We start from the raw sequence: 18,462 nt of genomic DNA on the forward strand, positions 1-18,462 counted from the left end.
ATGTGAAATTTATTACTTACAATAGTTTTGTAAAGCCTTTTATCTATGTGAAATTTATAACTAAGTTTAGATGTATGTTAGATAATATTCATTTGAATTATTGACTTATGCTATGAGTTTGTTTTTGTAAATGTAACACACTAGGTGATAGTTTTTTTTGTTTTTTTGTTTTTTCTTCCCAATATGCTCTTGAATTAGGTTAAAGAAAACTAATCATATTTTTATTTGGTTGAATTTGAATTTTTGTATCCATATATCTTTTTATCAGGAAGGGTGTTACATTTTCTTTGCATTACAAAACATTGGCTGGTGTGCTTAATTTGTTATTTGAATTTTTTTTTGTATTGCAGAGCACTGACTTTGTTATTTGGCATTTTTTTGTATTGCAGACCATTGGCTGGTGTGCTTAATTTGTTGTTTATTTTTTTGTATTGCAGAACATTGGCTGGTGTATATAGATGTTTCTGTGTTGTGGGACTTACATTTTGTTGTTTATTTAAAATTTTATACTTTTGTTATGCTTAAATTTTACGTAGCATTTATGTGTTTACTTTTCACTATTTCGTTTACCTATAAGTTTGAAAATTTTATGTTTAAATTGATTTATTCACTAAGTAGTGTACAATTTATTTATTTTTCATTTATTTAATTTTCTGTACAATAAATTGACCACCAAACCATAAAAATTGGTAGATTTTAACCATTGCATTAAAATTGATGCAAAACTATAGCTATGAGATCTCTCTTCTTTATTTCAACCAAAACTCACTATCTAAAAAAATGTGGATATAGAAATTTATTTGGATATTGTTATTGACCAGGATAATAAAATGCTTATTTTCTATTACAAATTGCAAGTGGGTTACATAAATAAAAATACTACAATAGTAAATATTTGGTGATATGATCTTTGTTTACATTTGTGTCATCACTATTTTCACGTTTTATTGGCCAAGGTAATAATTGTGTCATCACTATTTTTAATTTCTCCATCTCTCTAAATTTTATAATGCAAAATATTTAAATTGAGTGGATTTGAAAAGTGAAAAATATTGATTAAAATATTAAAATTTTCACTAAAAATAATAAAATACAAATTAAAATTTTACAAACTATTTTTGGAAACTCTAAAACCAAGTAAGTTTTGAATTTTAAATTTGTAAAAATTATTTATAATTTTTAACATATATAACCAAACAAAATTTTGAGTTCGACAAACTCTTTTAAAAAATCTAATTATAAAATTTATTTGAATATACACAACCATACAGATCATCTATTTATATTTTCACCTCAAATTTTTTTTCCCAACAAATTAAATAAATTACATTTTAACTCAATATTTTTATATTCAATTACATTTTCATGCCAATAATATTTTCACCGTGTCTTCAGGCACGGACATATCCTAGTATGAATAATGTTTGGTAGCTCGAGGATTCCCCTTCCCCCCCCCCCGAATCCCCCTAATGCCCAAAACGACGTCGTTTTGGGCATTAGCCTTTTTTTTTTTCTTTTTTTTCTTCCATTTTCGATCAGCTCAGGAACGGGAGGAGAGAAAGAGAGAAAGAGAAGAGGGAATGGAGAGGGCCCCTCCTTGTTGTTGCCGACCTGCCGATCGTCGAGCAGCTCCGATCGTCCAGCAGCAGCTCCACCGTCGCAGCCCCGCCCCTCCCAGCCCCTGCCTCTGCCGCCTCCGCCCCCGGCCTCCGCCTCCAGCCCCATTTGTTGAGCCCCCTCCAGTCCCTCCTCCTCCTCCTCCTCCTCCTCCTTCTTCTTCTTTCTGCTTCTGATCTGCAAAAAAAAAAAAAAAAACAAAACAAAACAAAATAAAACAAAAACAGCATCGTTTTTGGTTCGGGAGATTGGGGGGAGGGGTTTCGAACTACGTAACACTGCCGATCGTAGTATATATATATATATATGAAATAGCAAGTATTGTGACCTTACTATTAAAGGTCAGGTCTCATGGACTTTAGGCTGTTGCTGGTTGGTGCCACGCCAAGTAAGGCTTGAGCTTTCGAACACCTTTGTGGACCCCACTGCGCTTAATGTTGATTGTTTTGGGCTGGATATTCTCTTTTGGGCTCCAGACCCATTGTTGATTGCTGCCCACTAATCACTGGGGCTTGGCCCTGCAATAACGGCCAAGTGCTCTTGGGGTTGAATTTGGGCTAATTTTTGACCCAGTGGATGCCCTTTCTTGGTCTGTGGGCCCTTTAATATCCCACAAGCCTCTTCTGCTTTCCAGGCCCACAAAATGCAGTTCTCCTAGATGCATTTTAATTTCACCTTCCAAGTTTCCGAATTTTGATACACATTGATTCCAACAACTTAATAATCTTCAAATGCATCATCAATACATGGCCACACAATCAAGTCATCAAAACACAAATGTGTAGAGAAGTGCAATTTTTGAAGTTCAAGAGGCAAGGCCTTGTTTGCCAAGTGAGGTTTTTAACTAAAAAATCACTACAAATTGTCAAATCATTTTTTTCTACTTTTTTTGCACATTTTTTCCATAAAAAATCATAAAAGTAACTAAAAAATCAATCCCCAAAACAACACTACAAAGATGGCGCTTAAGGAATCAGATTACCAGTTAAAATTAAAATAAATTCAATTGTATTAAGAAGATTCACAGCCTCGGTTTCAGCCACAACCATACAAATATTGAGCACAAGGATGAAGACAAGCCTAATTCAAATTGGTTTGCATCCTCACCTCACCCAGATTAATAACATCACAGAATTACTAAAGGGCATTGGCTCTAGGCAGAAGCCAATGGAAGCACCAAAATGTGCAGTCGGATTGATAATACACAATGCTTCAGTGTATCAAGGTAACAGCTTTGGTAAGACAGTGCGATGAAATTTCATGGTGAATCTCTGTAAAAATGGAGACTTGTCAATCAGACATCTTCATGGCGGCAGGACTTGTTGGAATGAACCCAGCCGGAGACACTATTGCATCCACGGGAACATCATTATGTGTGATAGCGATAGCTCCCTCATCCACAATCTGTAAAGAGTATGAAAGTGCAACTGCAGCCAAACAACAGGCACCAGGAGTGTGACTAAAGAAATAAAAAGGAAAAGACAAGCTTATTGCATATATAGTTAATCTGAAAGATAGAGGTGTTTAAAAAAAATGGCCAAACAAGTAAATTGTTCAGAATTGATCCAAACTGTATGGTTTGGCCTAGTTTTTTAGAGGCAGTTTGGTTTCAGATTCCAAAAAATTAAGAACCAGTTTATTACGGTTTGGTTTCACAGATGAGACTCAAAAAGAACGAATCAAACAATTTGATGATTTTATTAATTTTAATATGCATAGGGTGTTCCAGACCACAAGGTATCTACTTTTCTTTGAATCTCAATCTCAATCTCATTCTGATGTCGATGAGACCTTCATTCATCTTATTCACAAAGTATATCACTCTATAACAAAATGTGTATTGTTTTTTTAGTTTTTTTTTTTTTCACTACTCATATAATTTTTACACTTCTTATATTATTGAAACTTGCATTTTCATAGTAATTACTATATAATATGAATTTGTTTTCTTTTACATATTTTCTAAAGGTTAGTTTGGAGAATATTCAAAAAATTTGAAGTATGCTTATGAAAACTTTAGAATACTTGTATAGGAAGGAAGAATCAATTTTTATTAACCTGGATAATCTAGATATAGTGATTACTGTTCAAGCCTAGAACCGAAGTGGAGCCAAACCACTTTTGGCTGTTTGGTTCTGGTTCGGTTTTTCACAGCTTGATTTGGTTTCTAAATTTCTGGAGCCATAAGGACCAGTTTGGTTCTTGGTTTACCTTGGAACCAAACCAAACCGGTCCATGAATACCCCTATACTACAAGAAATAGCACAATAAAGTTGGGTACCTACCAAGAAGGGGCTGCTTCCAGTTCCTCTTGCTAGCAAGCTCTTTGTATTTCTTCAGGAACATATCATAGTAACTTTGAATTTTTGCCCAGCACAGACAAAAGAAAATTGCAGAATGAGACATGCTTTATAAAATGTGCAGACAAAATAGGACATGCTTATATGATTTATGACACGTTGAATGTACTTCCAGACGAGCTGCACAAAAAGTAGCATGACCTGGTTCAGCATCTGATGCCACACACTTGCTAATTTTCAGTAACTTGCTGGTCTAGGGTACTTAAAGGACAATAGCCTTCAGAATAAACATTCTAAACAAGATTCATCAAGATCTCCTATGCGGCTGGAGAATAAGGACCAAAAAAAGAGTCTAATCCAATTGAAAGTTTATGCATTGGTTTAAAAACAGAGTTGTTGCGGACATACAACACTGGCAATACACCATATAGACACCACCAGATAGGCAACAGCAGTCATAACTGCTGTTTTTCATTCTGAGTTGACTTTTTGAATGCTTCTACATATCAATAACAATTATTCTTTTTTAAGTGGCTTCACGTACACCAAATTGTTAACATACAGTTAATAGAAGTAAAAACTGTTCAAATATCATAAACGGCATAATTATGAATGTTAAGGCAGCAATCATGAACTTACCCACCACTACGTCCCAAACGTCTTCCCAATCTGTCAAATGCAAGGCCTAGCAGTACAAAACCAAAGGTAAGACATATTAATTCCAGTTTTTCCGTGGGCTTTGAGATCAAGAAATAGGAAGAAGGAAATCACCAGGTAGGACGAACAAGTCAACGGGCTCACTTGCCTGCATAACTGCACAAAAGAAAGTAACAGTAAGAGCATAAACAATTAAACATGTGTAAAAACCCCGAGCTTAATATAATATCAACTGCAAGGCGAAATTCAATCATGTCAAAGTAAAACAACAAACAGAAAGTAAAAAAGATACAAGAAAAACTCAAGTAATATTTGTAATATACCAAGACTACAATACTATTCCACAAAATTAAAACATAAATAGAAGGCTCAAATTAGCCAATCCACATACTCCGACCAATTTCTTCATTCAAACAAAGAGAATAAATTTAAGTACTATACAGCAAAAATTGGAAATATGTACCATCTTCGCGTTGATTTCCATCACAATCCACTGGAGATGGTTCCAAAATGTTCATTGAGTTTGCGATAAGATCAGTTAAACTTGAAATCTTGAGCATTCTCATGTTGCTATTCCGATCCTCAATGCGTGGAAGATAAAGATTTTTCCGGATCTGTGCACAACCCTCTTGAGTTGAAAATGAATTGTAAGAATCTCTACATGAGTAGTGACATGAATTGCATCTCAGTTGTGCAAGTATTGTTGATAATGTAGATTGCCTTGAAAAGATATATGGTGACCGTTGCTAACATCATGAAAGGTTAATCAGCTACTATGCAACAGTTTAATTATATATGAGACGGGCATGAGAGAAGAAACCAAAACCCATCTTCCATGCACTTGGCATATGACTTGTTGCAAGCTGACACCTGGAAGATCCTATCTAAGTGCTTCCTACGGTATTTTTATACCTTTTAGAACTCATATTGACACCAATAGGCATTATGCAGGAGTCAAATTAGTACTTATGGTATGTGCACATGATGTCCTGCCCTTTAGCTTTATTAGGACTGTTAAGTGTACAATACTTCGGTTGGAAGAATTGAAGTAACACCAACTGGTATGTCCAATGACCACACATCCTTGTCAGGAGAAAGTCAAGACAGAAATGTACAATATTAAAGAGTAAAATATTTTGATTACTAACCTTAAAAATCTATTGCCTCGCAGAAGTGCATGACTAGTTAGTTAACACAACCTTGTGTTAACAAATGATTTAAAGATAATAACAAATTATCTATGGACCTGCTGCTAAACCATATACCATCTCAAAGACCAATTACAAAAGATGGAACACTGCACATACCTTCAGCTGCATTGCATAAGATCTCTGACACAATTTTGGATGTATCAACTTCTCGTAAAGCAGCACAGCTTACATAAGCACATAATTTTTTACTTGATTTGAACCATGGAGCTTCTAAAACAAAATTCTGTATTGCATTATCTGAGAAGAAAATATCAAGTAAATGTCAAGTCTTTGGTCTTCTAAAGAAATCAGGCATATAATCAATCCAAATTCCACTAATTGCATAGCATTGCCGAGCAAGTGATGATTGTTTGGCATGTGTGATAGAGAGATATAAAGAAAGAGGACATTTATGTCCTTATACTAAATTTGCTACAAACAATAAAAATATTAGGATTATCATTGTATACCTGTTTCATGGATTGACAATAATGTGAATTATATATTTTAAAAAATTGTAATCCAAGATCTTGCAACTTATGCAACCTGTTCTCTCCACGTTAAAATTAAGGGCCGTGTTAACAAGTGTGCATTGGTTAACAAAACTTTAAAATGGTTATACATACTTTATAGCACACACTTTTATCAAGAATGAACAACCATTTCAAGTTTTTTAACAAGCACTCTTAGGCTACTCGTTAACAAGACTCCAAAATTAATATGGGAACATAGTCGAAGATCTGATAAATAATTCTAATATAGGATAGGAATAATGCCATAGCTAGGAGCTATGTTACATGGACTCTTCTAAATATGTTATATATATATACACACAGCACTTTATGTATAAAATTGAAGATTATCAATAGTTAACATAGTAACCTCGACTACATATATGCATACTTGTTGGGTGCATGTAACATATCATTTTTTACTACTAAATTCCAAGTTAGTTTAGGTCTTCCCTTTCCCATAACATTTTCGTTTGTGGTGATCATATAACTCTTTCTTACCAATGAATCTATAGATTTTCGTCGCACATGATGAGCCAACCATTTTAGTATGTTCTCTCTCAACTTATCTTCAACTAGTGCTACTCCAATAATTTCACGAATATATTCATTTATAATTATATCTTTCCTAATCTTACCACACATCTCTCTAAACATTCTTATCTCAGTTACTCATTTTATGAACATCTTATGTCTTAGTTGCCTAGCATTCTATCATATAAAGCATCATTGGCCATATAGTTGTTCTATAAAATTTTTCTTCTAATTTTGTGTGTATTCGTCGATCACATAATATGTCAAAAGTATTCTTCAACTTGAGCTAACCTACTTTGATTTCATGGATCACATCATTTTCAACCTTACCATCCTTATTAATAATTGAACTAAGTCACGGAAATGTTAATTTTTTGTTATAGCATAGTTTTCAATCTTCACTTATTCATTATTTCTACTTCTACTGTTACTAATACATTCCATATATACAGTTTTATTTCTACTAAAATTTTAAACTTTTTTTTACTAAAACACTTTACCTTAAGATTTCTAATTTAGCGTTAATTCTTCAGTTTCATCCACCGGAACAACATCATATGTGAATAACATAGTTTAATACCTAAAAAATTTATTAATTAAAAGATTTTCATTATCCCATGATTACTAATTACTAGAGGGTTAACTGTACTTAGAAACCTCTCTAACCACATTATAATAATCAATCCAAATCGCCAATCCTGCAGACTGGCACATGAAAATTGGAAACTAACCCACTAACAATAAACATACACAAAACTTGGGTTTGGCCCAGTGGTGTGTGGTGAGGGAAAGGTCAGGGTTTGAGCTGATGGAGCGGTGACTTGTAATGTAATCTAATTTTGCTAACAAACTAACTTCCTACAGTCTTGGCCCCCAAAAAAAAATCACTACCAATAAGGGATCAATATATCATCTATTGAAGAAGCCCAATTCAAAATTTCGGTCAAGCAATCAAACAAACGCATTGCTTACATTTATACCATCTACTGAAAATTTCAGTCAGGCAATCAAACAAACACATTGCGTCCATTAATTTGTCAAGGCGGAGATAAAGGGAATTGAAAGGGACCTTCTTGAGATCTCTGAATTGGGTCCATGCTCTTAAGCGCTTTACGCATTTTGGATCGAAGTGCTTGCTTTTGCTGAACGATTGCTTCCAGCTGGTTAGGGTCGTCGTCTTTGTTCATCGTGACAATGGATCGGCGAGGGCTTGGCGCAGGGCGTACAATAGCTGAACGCAATGGCAGGAAGGTTGAATATGCGTTGGGTGATGTTATCGTGCGCGTTTGGTTCATTAGCGCTTCCTTCGCCTCTCTGATTAGCAGCCTCCTAGCTGAGCTCATTCTACAGTAACCTTCAGATGTTTTCCTTTGAGGATTGCTAGCATATGTATTATGAATCATACATAGCCCATTATTAAGGCTAGGGTTGCATCTTTAAAAAATAAAAAAAAAATAAATAAATAAAAAAAAAGGAAGTTAAAAGGTTAAAAAGTTAAAAAGTCATTATCTTATTTAAATCACATTATCTTATTTAAGTCAGATTACTTTTTTAATACATCACTTCAAACTCAATCCATATTTTATAAAAAGTTAAAAAATACATTTATTTAGAACATTCTAAATAATCCATAATAATTCAAAAAATAAAAACTAATAATAATTAATGATTTTGGGTTTATTGGTGAGAATTTTATATTTATGAAGGGATATGTTTTTAGATCTACATTTTTTTTTAATGATAAAGACACATCAAAAAAATTGTCGCAAAATTGATCAAGAGATAGACAACTAAAAATCAAATTAGAGATCCACACTTTTAAACTTATAAATTCACTCACAATAATGTGACAATATTATTAAGTGGGTAAAAAATTAGAATGTGACACATATGATACCACGTCATTATAAGTACGATTGTGAGAGCTTTTTTAGGGTCTTAAACATTTTATGACTATAAATCCAATTTTAGAATTTTTTTTTTTTTGGGCAATAATGTTGAGTTCCAGTCTTTGAGGTCACAAGGACAATAACAATTTGAAAAATTATATTATTTTTATTTATCTGTCTACTATATATTCTACCTATTTATTCACGTGTTACCCATCTGTCTAGTATCATCTATATATCTATATCTCATTTGTTCACATAATTTACCCGTTGATCTCTACTACCACCACCGTGAATTAGTCCTGTCAACGGATCGGGTATAACCCGAATCCGATCCGAATCCGATCCGATTAATCCGGTCCATTTATGTAAATCCGAATCCGAATATCCGTTTAACCCGCATCTATGTAGCCCGATTTTAAACGGGTCGGACTCGGATAAATCCGATCCAATCCGTTTGTTTGCCTAATCCGATTCCATTGAAATCAGATCTCTCATAAAACAGATCTCTCTCATCGTGCGTTCTGTTGTTGAAGTTCATCGTCTGAAGATCAAATCTCTCTCTCATCGTCTGAAAATGCTCCGATTGATGACGATGAACCTAGCCAAATCGAGCTCTCTGCTCCGATTGGATTCATAACGCTCAATTTCAAAGAACGAAGTCCAAATCTTGTCAGATCGAAGCTACGAACTGTAAGAGATCATCTCTCTGCTCCTTTTTATTTTTTATTTTTTTTGTTGGGTCTCTGTCCTGTATCAGATCTGTTTTTGTTGCCGATATGATTCTTACCCGTATCAGATCTGATTCTTGGTTTAAAGTTGTATGTATCAGATCTGATCCTATTGCTCTGTCAATGAGAGTTGGGTTTTGTTAATGAGAGTTGGGTTTTGTTACAATATTGAACAAGATCAAAGGAGACCGTGAATTTATTGTTTCTTTTTATTGATTTTTGCTAAATAGATTCATGATTAATTCTTCATTGATCAAAGTGAAGAACTTTTGGTTCAATTTTTTGAAGGATTTTAAAGTATTTTATTAGTTAAAATCAATTTTTTTTGCTGAATAATTTTTCGAAGTGAGCAATTTGAAGAGATATATATATATATATATTTTTTGTGGACTTGCGCTTGTAAGACATCCCACTATCATCTCTTCACTTTTGTTGATTTGCAGAATAATTATTTACACTTGAATCTAGTCTACTTTCTTCAATAGGATCATTTCTGGAGGAACTACATGTATCTAGGGATTAGTCAGGACGGGATGCCTTATTTTTAAAAAAAAGAAAAAAGAAAAACAGTGTTAGATATGTGGTGAGTATGTTATTTATGGTTCTGTTTGTTGATCAATCCAATGTCACATGATTCCCATTGAATGGATGTTGTGTTTCTCGATTGAACACAACAATAATGAATGTACAATTCATATTGTCTTTATATATTTTTGTTGTGTTTGGATGTTGAATTTGTAAATGGGTTTGTGGAGAAAAAAGATTAGAGAAGGAATTTATGCAAACAAATAAAAAATATTTTGGATGTTGAATTTGTAAATGGGTTTGTGGAGAAAAAAGATTAGAGAAGGAATTTATGCAAACAAATAAAAAATAGTTTGACATTGCATTTGATTGAAAATATGTTTCTAATTATCACCCTCTCTTTTTCTCTGCCTCACTTTTTTTTCTCATTAGGTTGGTGGTAAACATGTTTATGTAGTGAAAGCATCTGAAATGGCATAATAATATGCCCACAAACTTATTGCTAGGAACCCATTGGAATTACGGTGCAATTTTTTGTTTTCTTACATTTTAGTTTAAAGTTTAAATGTTAATGGAGTTAGTACACTGTTTCTTGTTCTTTTTGGGGCAAGTTTTCACCTAAATTATATGTAGTCAAGGGTAAAGTTGAAGAACTTGAATTGCCTGAGAAAGTAGATATTTTGATCTCAGAGCCAATGGGTACACTGGAGAAACTCTTACATTGTTTAAACGTTTAAACGTTAAATTCAGGGGAGATTCTAATATACATACATTTGAAAAGGAGGTGCCATATGCACCTTTTAGTAATGTCATTTTTTTTTAATAAGGTTATTGATTTTAAATGTTTTATCAATATTTTTACCAAATATCTCACATGGATATCGGACCTACATGGGACCAATATGGTGTGGATTTCAAACTCATGTGAGATATTTAGTAGAAATATTAGTAAAACATTCGGAATTTCTATCATTTTTCTCTTTTTTTAGTTATAATCAATTTTATATTTTAATCTATTTTCATAAATTCATCTTGATTCTGAAATTTCTCTTCTATGTTAAATTCATGGGATAGCTTATCTTTTCACTACAATCCTCTACAAACATGTCTGCTTATCTTTTCACTACAATCGTCTGCAAAGACTTAGTAATGGGATAGCTGCTTATTAGTTTTTTTGTTTTTAAATGAATTCCACATGCCTTTATAGTAGATTGATCACATGCACACAAATCTATATAATTTCCAAATTGGTGCACACTATTTTTAAATGAACTCCTGCTCCTTTATGTTTGATTTCTTGTGTAGTGCATATTTGAGTTTTAGAGCCAAAGATGTCTTCGGATTATAGCGAACCTATTACTGCTGATGATGCCGAGTTGGATGACGATGTATCTCAAGGACCCACAAAGAGGATTCGAAAACTAACTTCAAAGGTATGGGATGACTTTGTCAAATTTAAAGGACCTAATGGAAATGAAATAGCTAGATGTAAGCATTGCAATAGGGAATTTGTTGGAGAGAGTAGGAAAGGGACTAGTCATTTAAAAAATCATTTGTCGAAGACATGTCCAGTACTTAAAGGGCCAAATGCCCCTAGGATTGCTAGTAAGGCTGCTTCTGAATCTACTCCTAAGGCTGCAAATTTTAAATTCGATCAAGAGAGAAGTCGTATGGATTTTTCTAGGATGGTAATCAAGCACAATTATCCTTTTAACATGGTTGAGCATGAATTTTTTGAAATATTTTGTAGTAATCTTCAACCAATGTTCAAACTTGTTTCTCGTAACACTGTTAGGGCGGATGTCCTTGATGTTTATGAAATAGAAAAGGCCAAGTTATATCAATTTTTGGATGAACTCTCTTCTAAGATCACCTTGACAACTGATATATGGACTTCAGACCATCAGAATTTTGCCTATACATGTTTGACTGCTCATTATGTGACTAATGATTGGGAGTTGAAGAAGAAAATCCTTGCTTATAGACGCATTGATTACCCGCATGATGGAGACCATTTGTTTAGTTTTATCAAAGATCTAATTTTAGAGTGGAACATAGATAAGAAGTTATTTTCAATGGTAGTCGATAATGCAACGAGTAATGATGTCATGGTGAGACTCTTAAAGCGATGGCTACATGACCAAGGATTACTACATTTGGGTGGACAATTGTTTCATGTGCGTTGTAGCGCGCACATATTGAATTTAGTTGTTCAGGATGGTTTGAAGGTGATTGGTAGTCTTATTTCAAAAATTCGAGAAAGTGTGAGATATTTAGGGAGGTCTCCTTATGGAAAACAAAAATTTGATGTTGCAGTGAATCATGTTAAGTTACATCATAAAAAGAAAGTCCCCATGGATGTTCCTACCAGATGGAACTCCACTTATTCAATGCTTGAAGCTACATTAGATTTGAAAAGTGCATTCCACCGCTTAGGGCAAATTGACAAACAATATAAGCACAATCCTTCTGAGGATGAGTGGAATGTAGCAAATGTGATTTGTGGGTGCTTGAAGATTTTTTTTGATGCTACATCTCACTTTAGTGGTACCACTTTTCCGACTTCAAATGTGTTTTTTCCCGATATTTGTCTTATTCAACTTGAAATGAAAAAATGGGAGCAAAGTGAGTATGATTGCATTCGATTGATGGCCGGTCCAATGAGAGTGAAATTTCAAAAATATTGGGAAGAATGTTCTTTGGTGTTAGCAATTGCAGTGGTTCTTGATCCGAGATTTAAAATGGACTTGGTGGAATACTACTTTGGGCTTATTTATGGTGTTGATGCTAATAAGCATATTCAGAGGGTCCGTAATGGTTTTGTTGATCTTTTTTATGAGTATAGGAGTGATTCTTCTGATTCTATGAGTAGCATTGCACTTGTTTCTGAAAATAGTAGCTCAAGTGGTAGTCAGTTGCTTGTCGGTTCTTCGAAACAAGAAAGTTTGGCTGCTTTTCATGCGTGGTATGCCCAAGAACGTGCTTCTAACATTCATGCCTATCAAAAATCAGAGGTGGAGCAATACTTGGAGGAGTTGGTGTTTCCAAGTAATGAGAGCTTCAATATTCTACATCGGTGGAAAGTGAATTAAGCAAAATTTCCTACTTTGGCAAGGATAGCTCGTGATGTTTTAAGTGTTCCTGCTACTACGGTTGCATCAGAGGCGGCGTTTAGTGTAGGAGGTAGGGTGATTGATGAGACACGTGCTTCATTACTTCCGGATATTGTGGAGGCCTTGATCACTTGCAATGATTGGATTGAATCAACCAAAAATAGAAGTAAGTGAAATATTGAAATTTTTAAATAATTAGATGTTATTTAGTTTAGTTCTATGAATATCTTAATGTCACATTATTTTCAAATTGCAGATGTAGAAGAATGCAGACATGAGTAGATGGATTGAATTGAATCGAATCACTTGAAGTAGATGGGTAAATATGGTTCAGATTATGGGGCTTGTCCCATGCCTTTATAGTGATCTATGAAATTCGTATTTGACATAATTTGATAATCTGTTTGCATATTAAGGTAATAGCTTTCTTGATTTGCAGGTTTGATAATGAGCTTAACAAAGTGGTTGCTATTAAAGTTATTGACTTGGAAGAATCGTGAGTATATAGCTTTAATTATCTCTTACTAGAACTGCTTGTTGTGAAATGTGGTTACATAACTTTTCTTCTTGGAGCTTGGTTTAAATATTAATAGTGCTTATGTGAACTGCTCTGGTTATTGGTACTTTTTACAATTACCATGTACATGTGTTGGATCGTCTGAATATATATTCTCCGTGATGCATCTCTTTAATCTTGTCGAAGATGTGGGCTCTGGCTTGGTACATAATTAGACTTTGTGGTTCTCTTTCAGTATGTATTTAGTAAAACAGACAATAAGAAAAAGAAGAATCATAGACTCTCTGAGCTTGAAAATGTGTTTGCTTCATCCTTTCTTTAGTTGTAAAATATTTTGTTAAGATGGTAGACGGTTGTGCTGATTTTGCCTACTTCCAAATCTGTTGTCTCTTTCTATCTATAGTTGCACTTTCAGATAATTGACAGCAAGATAGTGGTGTAAATTCAATGTAGCTTCAAGTTCAAGCTATGTTAATGGATGACACAATCACACTACTGTGCATTTTAGGTTCATAACTAACTTGATAACAACAACTGGGTAATCTCGGGCCATTCTGGGCTTGGGGCTTGGCCCAAGATTGATGATTATTTTGTATTTTTTATTATTTAATTTAATCTAATGTCTATTTCACTTAACATGTGAGACTAATGAAAATCAACTCAAAAATCGAACAGGTGCAGTGCAGTTCTCCTGAGTCAGAGAGGGTAATAAACAACAACACTCATTTAGATAGATAGTTTAAAAGTTTTACTTACATAATAAAATCTAAAGATGTTTAAGCTTAAGATAATTTAAATATACTAAATAACTAACATAGTTGAGACACCAAACAAGTTGTTATAGCATTATATATATATATATAGGGGGTTTTCCTGTGTGTTTCTGTGTGTCAGCGCTGATGCTAATTGCTGATGTGTTGTTCTTCCAAATCAGTGCTTCACTAAACATTCACTCATTATCCCCAGAATTGAGCAATAGAGATGCAACATACTGAGCACGCCTCTCCTCTAGTTCTTTCAATCTTTTCTTTGCTGTCTTTAATCTTATAGTTAGCCACTCTACCTCATCTAGTTCAGTGAGAGAAGATTGTTCAGTAGTTCTTGCCCCTTCCGTTCTCCCTGATCGGTGACTTTACTTGGGTCCACTGCTCTTTATCAACAAAATTGTTTTCATTATTGTTTTTATCTTCTCTTACACTTGCTGATACATTGATAAAATTACTTCTGCAGATGTTTTGGTGGCTGATGTTATCGTAGTAGAAGCAAAGAACAAGAGAAGATACTGAAGAACTAATAGAGAAGACCAAAAGAGACACAAACATGTTTGGGAAACTATTGTTAGCTCTCAGATAGTATAGCATAGCTTGTTCTTCATAGGAGTCTTTCATGAGTTTTTTCTGGTTTTACTTTTGTGCCAAAAGTGTGTCATCAAAATTCTGACCTCTTGTAAGTTAGAGAATGCAGTGGCAATGTTTTGGTGGCTGATGTTACTTTTTTTTTTTTTTGTCAATGATGGAATTATTCTTTTTGAGTTGGATATGTGTAACAACCCTCATACTGTTTACTGATTAATGACTGCTTGATTACCGATAATCACCGATTACTGCTAAACGGAACTGATGATGACTGATAACTGACTGATAATTGAACTGATTAAAGTACTGAACTGACTGACTGAAATTGGAAACTGAATTGACCGAGTATATGTTAGTTAATTGCATTCTATCTGTTTGATTGTCTGATTATCTGTTCATGTTTATATGTTTAAACTGCTAATTGAAGGCCTTATCGGCGGCCGAATTAGAAACCGATTGATGCTCCGTGACCCTCATAATTAATGTGATTTTATGGTATATTTATCTGAAAACTGATTAGGTATGATTAAATTAGATTAAATTAAGCTAATTAAAGAGTTGGACTTAATTACCATTTTGCCACTTAAGTGGCCCACTACTTGGATCATCTTTGATTCTCATTATGCTCACACATACACATTTCATCAGCTCATTTTGAGCACACCACCGACTAGAGAGAGGGAGGTAGGGAGTTAGAGTGAATTCACCTTGAATTCCTTGGAAACTTGAAGAATTGCTTGGTAATTGAAGTGTATTTGCATATTTGAGCTCCCTCACTCCTAATTCCACAAGGCTAATGTAGGACATCCATCTTCTTATTGCTGTTCTTGAGTTCATCCTTGCATGATTCATGTTAATTTGTAGAGCTAAGTCATGATTTGGTTCATTAATGATGGATTGAAGATCATTTCTTGCATGCATGTTGGTATTGTTGCATTTTGAGGTTGATTACATGGACATTGGTACATGCATGCTCATATTGTTGTTATAGACCATGTTTCCAACTGGTTTGAAAAGAAATGAGCTCATTTGATCAAGCTTTGGAGTTTTAATTTGGTTTAAAACTCATGCATGACATGTTTGAATGTTGTTCTTGAAAATGGGTTTGAATATGGTTTTAATTGACTCACCTTTGGGGCTTGAATTCATAAATTGAGCTTTGAAACTTGTTATACATTGAATTTAATGATGTTTTCCAGAATTTGGGCCCAAGAGGTCGAGTTTGGAGTGGTTGAATGCTTGGTTTGAGCTTGGGAGGCAGATCTGGAAATTCCAGATTTGGCTTCCTCGCTCGAGCTAAGGATTCCCCGCTCGAGCGAGCACCTTTGTCCAGGGCTCCGCTCGAGCGACCATCGAGCGACCATCGCGCGTAAAATTTCAGCATCCAGTACTTTTACTGTTTTGCAGACCGCTCGAGCGAAGGATTCCTCGCTCGAGCGAAGCCTTTGATTTTGGACTTACGCTCGAGCGTAGAAAGTCTCGCTCGAGCGAGGCTCTTATTTTCAGCAAAGTTTGCAAAATGTTTTCTAAGTGTATTTTTGCATCCTCATCCCATCCTAGGCATTCTTAGGCCTAGTTTAAGACATTTAGATGAGGATATCATTGTAGAACACACCAAGGCAAATTAGGGATTAAGTTATAAGATTTCCCAACTGTGTAGCTTAGTGTGTGTTCAACCTGTGAACTGTGTAGGGTTGGCAACTGGGGAGACACGCTCTAGCATACTGTAGCCCAGAACTCTGTGAGTAACAATTGTGTAAAGATATGTTCAACTGATATCTTTTGAATACTGAACTGAACTGTTTACTGAACTGGTATTATTTACGGAATGAATGTATGTCCTTTATTTCTGAACTGTACTGTGGCATCCTTAGTACTTACTGTTTACTGTTACTGTTACTGCGACAGAATTCTCTGTCGGTTCCCTCGTGGAACCACTACTGTTTACTGACTGATGGCCATCATTACTGTTCGGTCTTTTAAGACCTACTGTTACTGTTATGCTAATGGATGTACCACATATGACTGTTTACTGTACTGAACAACTGAATGACTGATTGAAATGAACTGTTTTCATACTGTAAGGACATTCATTCTTAACCTCTTTACATATTATGTTATTCACTGGGCTTTAGCTCACTGCTCATATATATATGTAGGTGTACAGGCACCAGACCGCAGCTAGAGGCGTCAGGGTTACTCCAGTTTTGTCAAGCCAGCCTTCGTGCCTCACTGCGAGGTTCCGAGTTGCCATGCTATGGCTTGGGGGTGTTTTGGTTGTTTCCCCCGCCTGTCTTCTGTACTGTCTAACTGTTCTGTATAGACTGACTGTTTACTGTACTGTTGTACAGGGATTAGGTCCCTGTACTGTGTGACTGTAAATTTTGTATAGACCGTACTGTTTTGTACAGACGGAATGTTTTCTGTACTGTTCTATAGGGTTGAGTCCCTAGTTTGAATGGATGTCAATATTGTACATACTGTTCTGTACTGCTTGTGTATAAATGTATGAAAAGCCTTTTTGCATACAGACTGTCACAGCTCAATGGACACTATTTATTTACTGTATTGGCTTCCGCCAGGCCCTGTACTCTGTTTTACTGTATTTCTGTTAAACAGGCCTTCGGTAATCTCGGATTACTGGCCGGTTACGGTGCTAAACCCATAGGGTCGGGTTTGGGTCGTGAAAGAGTGGTATCAGAGCGATACTTAACCACGAGTTATACCGCACACACGTGTCCAAATGAGCTATAGGGTGTCCTATAAAAGTGATTAGGGCATTGCATGAGCATGATAAGTGTGTGATTATGTTATGACTGAATACGTGCTAATGTGGTAAACTGTTAAACAAGTGACTGCTTATGTATAAAACTGTTATAACTGTTTATAGTGAAATGGACAATGCAAATGAACCTGAATCCTCGTCTACCGAGGCAAGAATGGAAAGAATGGAAAGAATGATAGAACTGATAACTGCTAGACTTGAACAACAGAACCAACCACCTCCTCCTCCTCCGGTACAGCCGGAACCTAATGTTAATGTGGATGATGGGGATATTATTGCTCTCACCCATAAATTCAGCAAAATGAAACCGCCATCCTTTCAGGGAGGCCTTGAACCGTTAAAAGCTGAAGCTTGGGTGCTTGAAACAGAAAAACTATTTGAAGTGTTTCCGTGCTCAGAAGCAAATAAAGTATTGTTAGCTACCTTCACCCTACAAGAAGAGGCTAGAAGGTGGTGGATGTTGATCCGCGACGCAAATACTGTTATGACTTGGGCTCAGTTCAAGGAGTCCTTCTTTGAAAAGTACTTCCCACAGTGTGTCAGGGATAGGAAAGTAACTGAGTTTGAACAACTGAAGCAGGGCACAATGTCCGTTGCAGAATATGAAACAAAATTCACTGAACTTGCCCGTTATGCACCGCATATGGTGGATACTGAATATAAGAAGGCCAGAAAATTTGAAGGCGGCCTAAATGTGGCAATACTTGACCGGATAAATGTTTTGAAATTACCGACTT

At 35.1% G+C, this 18,462-nt stretch overlaps 2 protein-coding genes across 6 annotated transcripts; one reads left to right on the forward strand and one right to left on the reverse strand.

The window, feature by feature from the left end:
• Positions 1 to 2,582: 2,582 nt before the first annotated feature.
• LOC114278755 (5-formyltetrahydrofolate cyclo-ligase, mitochondrial) lies at positions 2,583 to 8,238 on the reverse strand. Of its 4 annotated transcripts, none has more exons than XR_003635058.2 (7): positions 7,880 to 8,238; positions 5,882 to 6,022; positions 5,038 to 5,202; positions 4,689 to 4,730; positions 4,557 to 4,602; positions 3,903 to 4,097; positions 2,583 to 3,044 (listed from the first exon to the last, which is right to left on the reverse strand). XR_003635058.2 is itself a non-coding variant. In XM_028220885.2 (7 exons), exons 1-7 carry the CDS (start codon positions 8,211 to 8,213, stop codon positions 2,908 to 2,910), a joined length of 936 nt encoding a protein of 311 aa, XP_028076686.1. In that variant the 5' UTR covers positions 8,214 to 8,238; the 3' UTR covers positions 2,583 to 2,907. The 4 variants fall into 4 exon arrangements, 3 of the variants coding, with proteins under 3 accessions (XP_028076686.1, XP_082727471.1, XP_028076688.1); XM_028220885.2 differs by having other exon boundaries at positions 3,903 to 3,973; XM_082871345.1 differs by lacking the exon at positions 5,038 to 5,202 and having other exon boundaries at positions 3,903 to 3,973.
• A 945-nt stretch (positions 8,239 to 9,183) lies between these two features.
• Positions 9,184 to 15,067, forward strand: LOC114321216 (zinc finger BED domain-containing protein RICESLEEPER 2-like). Of its 2 annotated transcripts, XM_082871347.1 has the most exons (5): positions 9,184 to 9,392; positions 11,261 to 13,234; positions 13,325 to 13,387; positions 13,508 to 13,564; positions 14,816 to 15,067. In XM_082871347.1, the coding sequence occupies exon 2, from the start codon at positions 11,287 to 11,289 to the stop codon at positions 13,045 to 13,047; it is 1,761 nt and encodes a 586-aa protein (XP_082727473.1). In that variant the 5' UTR covers positions 9,184 to 9,392; positions 11,261 to 11,286; the 3' UTR covers positions 13,048 to 13,234; positions 13,325 to 13,387; positions 13,508 to 13,564; positions 14,816 to 15,067. The 2 variants fall into 2 exon arrangements, with proteins under 2 accessions (XP_082727473.1, XP_082727474.1); XM_082871348.1 differs by lacking the exon at positions 9,184 to 9,392 and having other exon boundaries at positions 11,026 to 13,234.
• Positions 15,068 to 18,462: the final 3,395 nt, after the last annotated feature.

Source organism: Camellia sinensis, chromosome 5 (assembly GCF_055761805.1).
Source record: "Camellia sinensis isolate YWXY chromosome 5, ASM5576180v1, whole genome shotgun sequence".
NCBI lineage: Eukaryota > Viridiplantae > Streptophyta > Magnoliopsida > Ericales > Theaceae > Camellia > Camellia sinensis.

Excerpts from the sequence above, each read along its gene's own strand:
- LOC114278755 (XM_028220885.2), bottom strand. The coding sequence starts at position 8,213 with ATGATTCATAATACATATGCTAGCAATCCTCAAAGGAAAACATCTGAA. Across the intron at positions 5,203-5,881 it reads CTTATGCAATGCAGCTGAAG|AGGGTTGTGCACAGATCCGG; the intron begins GTATGTGCAGTG and ends TTTCAACTCAAG. Across the intron at positions 3,045-3,902 it reads CTGGAAGCAGCCCCTTCTTG|TTGCACTTTCATACTCTTTA; the intron begins GTAGGTACCCAA and ends GTTTGGCTGCAG.
- LOC114321216 (XM_082871347.1), top strand. The coding sequence starts at position 11,287 with ATGTCTTCGGATTATAGCGAACCTATTACTGCTGATGATGCCGAGTTG.